Source organism: Helianthus annuus, chromosome 4 (genome assembly GCF_002127325.2).
Source record: "Helianthus annuus cultivar XRQ/B chromosome 4, HanXRQr2.0-SUNRISE, whole genome shotgun sequence".
NCBI classification, from domain to species: domain Eukaryota; kingdom Viridiplantae; phylum Streptophyta; class Magnoliopsida; order Asterales; family Asteraceae; genus Helianthus; species Helianthus annuus.
In genome coordinates, this window is record NC_035436.2 from 28689844 (window position 1) to 28694733 (window position 4890).

Consider the following 4890-nt stretch of genomic DNA (forward strand, 5'->3'; position numbering starts at 1 on the left):
AAAAGGTCAACCTAAATAAGCAAATGGAAACCTAAAACATCCTAAACTAGCCCTAAACAAGCCAAAAACATATCTAAAACCCCTAAAAATGATAATTTATACCATGCACCTTCAGTCTTTGACAACTTAGGGGCTGTTTGGTAGCCTCTTAATGGTTCCATTTACATCTGAATGGGACAGGGTTAAGAGTGTTTGGTTTGTTAAGTGAACACCTCTTAATGATTCCATGGGCCTCTGAACGATTCAGTTTTAAAACATATCTGAATGAAAAGCAAAGACCTAAATACCCACAAATACCCACGTACGTAACACACGTTCCTTCCATCTATTCTTCTCTTCTGGCGACCACCATCCAAGCACATCAATTGCAGATTCCAAGCAAATCTTTGCTCACAACCAGGTAATCTTTCTTCGATCGCTATGTGTGTGTTTTGATGTCTGTTAATGATGTGTGTTATGGTTTTCTATGTTATGAGCAACTACGAACTCATGAATTAAATACGATAAGATGCGAATTTGATACTTACATATCGAAATTCAGGGAACTTTGTCACCAATTTGATGTTTAGGGTTTATGTTTAGGGTGTATGTTTAGGGTTTATGTTTAGGGTTTATGTTTAGGGCATGAATCAGTGACTGATGCATAGTGGCTTGAAGTGAGATGTCATACATGCGTAAGATACATATGTAATTCGAGATTTAATTCAGACACAATTATACATGCTTGGCTGATCACGTCGTAGCCCATGGGTTAGGTGGAACAGTAATATCTGGAAATCATTTACGCTCTCTCTTTCAGTCAGTACCAATATATTTCTAAAGTGTATATGCTTGTGCAATGTTTGTGTCAGTAGTTTGATTGTAAATATTTATCTAGCAATAGCTAGGTTTTGGGAGTTTAATTTGCAGTTAATAGAGTGTTTTGTTAGTGGAGGTTGGGTGAGTCAATATATGATGAGTCCTGTAGATAGTAAGTAAAAGACAGTTTGGATGGAAGTCTGTATGTGGGTGATAGTATTTACCGTATTAGGTTAGTCTATATGTTATCAGTGCACACAACTTTGGATGATTCGGCTTATCAGATCAGAAGGTTAAAGATGAAGGAAACATGATAACTTCAAATTTGCCCTAGCATTAACTATTTTTTGTCTTTTAGTGTGAAGCGCGCATTTACCCAGGTCTGGTTTTAGCTAATGTTATCTTTAACAGATGATTAAAACCATTTGTATTATGTAAAAGATGCCTATATGTAGATGGAAAGAAATAGTAGCAGAAGGAGCTTCCAGTGTGCATTAAGTTTTTAAACTGAAGTAGTCTTTTGGTAAAAGTGCTTATAATTTTTATCTTTTTCAGTTATAAATATATCTAAAGTAAAACTTGCATTTTGTTATGTGTTTTATGCTTGATTACACATGTCATTTTATAGTTTGAACGTAGTGTACAGAACATCATATTTTTATGCATATTATGTGGAATACAACTATTTTTTTATAATTTTATAGTTCTACGACTATTTTTTTGTTGAATGGAAAAAAAGTGTTATATACCCGTAATGGGTTGTGGTTCGTAATAGGCATCATAATTGAATATGATATGGGTTCGGACACCCGCCGCAACGCGCGGGCATTCCCACTAGTATCCTATTATTTGTCAATACAGCAATCAATATGATAAAGAATGATGAGTGTTTTAATAAATAATAAGTAAACGAGTATTCATTTTCTTTGTCCATTTTAATTGTTCTGATCACTTAAAGTAAAACAATACACCCTTTTTTCAAAAATAGTCAATAATTTTAAGTTTGACTTAACATTAAGAAGCTTTCTAGCAAGACTTTGGGGTCTGCTATAATACAATGCATATCTGACATGTACCGTACAACCCATCATTGATTTTTAGTGTAGACTTATTTTATGTGTAGACCTCTTTTATGGCACTTGATGTTCAATGTTATTGATGTGCTTGTATGGTACTTGATGTTCGATTTGATTGAATCTTGCTTTTATTTTGTTTTGAAATGTTCGAAGAAATGTCACAAAGAAGGGGTAGGATTAGTTGGAAGCAAGAGAGTGTTGACAAAACATTTCTTGAAGCATGTATTGTAGAAGTAACACTCCATGGCCGTGAAGGAAGCAGCCTTAAACAAAGCTCATGGAAGAATGTGGCGGAAAAGTTGAAAACCGAACACAATTTCATAGCGGATCAAAAACAAATGAAGAACCGCTATGATTATCTAAAATCAAAATTTGCTGCTTGGTCAAAGCTTAAGAACAAAACCGGCAACGTTTATAATCCTGTAACAAACACCTTTAACTTGTCAGAAGAAGAATGGCAACTAGAGATAAAGGTATTTAGTTTTTCTAAATAATAGTTATTATTATATTTCAATTATCTTATACTATTTTATATTATTTTTCTACACAGTCAAACAAATACGTAGAAGCTTTGAGAAGCGCGCCACTTTCTTTCCCCGAGCTTTGTGTTCAACTGTTTGAGGGATCTACTTCGAACGGCTTTGACAGTTGGGGGCCATCTTCTACACTTCCTCATCCTTCTGAGGAAGTGTTTGACCACAATTTAAATGGTATTGAGGATATCGAGTGCGGTCAAATGGAACCCCCAACTCAAGGTGCTACTGAGGAGGCATCCGGTCGGTCTAAAAAAAGGGAGAAATGAAAAGATAAGGCAACAATAGATGAAGTTGGGGACTGCTTTACTAAGGTGGCAAAGATCTTGATAGAGAAACACAATCTTTCTAATGATATTGATGCATGCATGGAGAAGTTGGAGACAATGGGATGGGGAGAGTTAGATGTGAAATATCAAACAGCACTTTTGCTTTTTGGTGAAAGTGCGGATATTAGGAAAGTGTGGTTACGACTTCAGCCGCAAAGTTGTGAGCTATGGGTCAAGAATGCTGGAGCAAAGTATGGATTGATCGGATAGGGTTTTGTGGGTGTCATGTTATGGATGTTTTATGCATAGGGTTTTGTTGCACAAATTGTTATGGATGTTTTTTTAGATGATTCTGTGGATAATTGTTATGGATGTTTTTTTAGATGATTCTGTGGATATTATGCCAAGGATGTTTTTTGTTTAGATTGAATTTTGTGGATCTTATGTATCGATGGTTTTTAATATTTTGCTATGGATATTTTTTGATGTTATGATATGGATCTTTTGTTCATCTTGAATTTTGTTTAATGTTTATGACAGGTAGCCTATGGATCCTGACGATCAGATTATAGTTTTCATTCTCCTTTGTTGGTATTGGAAACGGTTAGACTCAAAAAGAAAAAGAAATGAAAAGATAAGAGACCTGAATTCGGCATTGACCGGTCATGCATACACACAAGAATTGTTGCATGGATCTTCTACACAGTGTCATGAGTTGATGCGTCTTTCACGTGATGCATTTGTACTATTGTGCAATCATTTTAAAGAAAAAAATTGGTTGAAAAGTAGTAGGTCAATAAGTTTTGAAGAAAAGTTGGCTATGTTTTTAACAGTCATAGGCCATAATGAACGTTTTCGAATGGTTAAACGAAGGTTTCAGCACTCAACAGAAACAATTCATAGATGTTTTCACGAGGTCCTAAATGCAATGATGAGTTTTGCAAGAGAAGTTATAAATCCAACATCTTCTAATGCAATCGCAAATACCTCAGAACGACATAGAAAGCTAAAACAAATATTCCCTGGAGCAATAGGTGCGCTAGATGGAACTCTTATACATGCAGTCGTGCCTGTTGATCAACAGACTCGTTATAGGGGAAGAGGAAAGGGTGAATGCTTTCAGAATGTCTTAGCAATTTGTGATTTTGATATGATATTCACGTTTGTATGGGCCGGATGGGAGGGGATTGCACATGATTCACGAGTTTTAAAAGAAGTAGCATTTAACCCGACTTCCGGGTTTTCCTTCCCCCCACCAGGTTTTTAATCATTTTAACTTTAATTATTTATAAATTACCTATTGTTTATGTAACAGTTTTGATACTGGTGTTTACAGATAAATATTATCTTTGTGATGCTGCATACACCAACACTCGTGGATTTATGACTCCCTACCGTAATACGAGATATTGGTTAGCCGATTTTCGACGACAACGTGCGTTAACTAAGGAAGAAAAATTCAATCATGCCCATGCACAACTCAGAAATGTTATTGAGCGCTCATATGGTGTTTTGAAGGCGAGATTCCCAATCCTAAAGCAAATGGCTCCCTTTTCTTTTCCAATCCAAAGGGACATAGTGATCGCCTGTTTCGCCATCCATAATTTTATAAGGAAATGCAATATTCGTGATCAATTATTTGTGGAGTATGGCGAGAACAGTGTGTTTTCTGAAATACAAGGTGGAGAAAATGTTGGGCAGTTCGTTCACGACATAGAATGGGGTTCACAAGACATCGAGTATATGACTACTTTGCGTAACCAAATAGCTAGTCAACTAATTTGAAATGTTTAAAATTAAAATTCTACGCAAATTATTAATTTCTAGTTGAATTTTAGTATGTTTTTAAGAATTTTGAAGGATTTATATGTAATTTGGATTTTCTATAACGTTATTTGTTTTCATTTTATTATTATTAATCTTTCAGAACCGTCATTCAGAGCACTGACCAAACAGATACATTTCATTCAGAGGGGTAAAGTAGTCATTGTGCATAGTCATTCAGAGGTCCAACCAAACAGCACTTTTTGGTTCAGCACTTCCTGGTTCAGAGTCTCTTACCCATTCAGACCTCTTACTGGTTCAGCACTTACCCATTCAGAGGTTGCCAAACGGCCCCTTAGCTGTGTGTGTGTGTGTGTGTGTGTGGAGGCACTCCGAAACGTTTAGGTCCCAAAAGCCTAATGGCGAGGTTTGAGGCGCTCGCATTACATA

At 36.0% G+C, this 4890-nt stretch overlaps 2 protein-coding genes across 2 annotated transcripts; both read left to right on the plus strand.

Moving 5' to 3' along the window:
* Positions 1 to 2137: 2137 nt before the first annotated feature.
* LOC110936065 lies at positions 2138 to 3056 on the plus strand. The gene is made up of 2 exons (XM_022178414.2): positions 2138 to 2347; positions 2425 to 3056. Exons 1-2 carry the CDS (start codon positions 2213 to 2215, stop codon positions 2674 to 2676), a joined length of 387 nt encoding a protein of 128 aa, XP_022034106.2. The 5' UTR covers positions 2138 to 2212; the 3' UTR covers positions 2677 to 3056.
* Positions 3057 to 3607: 551 nt separating this feature from the next.
* LOC110933159 (putative nuclease HARBI1) lies at positions 3608 to 4461 on the plus strand. Its single transcript, XM_022176393.1, has 2 exons — positions 3608 to 3935; positions 4013 to 4461. Exons 1-2 carry the CDS (start codon positions 3608 to 3610, stop codon positions 4459 to 4461), a joined length of 777 nt encoding a protein of 258 aa, XP_022032085.1.
* The last annotated feature ends 429 nt before the right edge of the window (positions 4462 to 4890 follow it).

Bases quoted from the DNA above. Each gene is read 5' to 3' on its own strand.
- LOC110933159 (XM_022176393.1), top strand. From the start codon at position 3,608: ATGAGTTTTGCAAGAGAAGTTATAAATCCAACATCTTCTAATGCAATC. The intron at 3,936-4,012 runs GTTTTTAATCAT...TGGTGTTTACAG, and splicing joins GTTTTCCTTCCCCCCACCAG to ATAAATATTATCTTTGTGAT.
- LOC110936065 (XM_022178414.2), top strand. From the start codon at position 2,213: ATGAAGAACCGCTATGATTATCTAAAATCAAAATTTGCTGCTTGGTCA. The intron at 2,348-2,424 runs GTATTTAGTTTT...TTTTCTACACAG, and splicing joins AATGGCAACTAGAGATAAAG to TCAAACAAATACGTAGAAGC.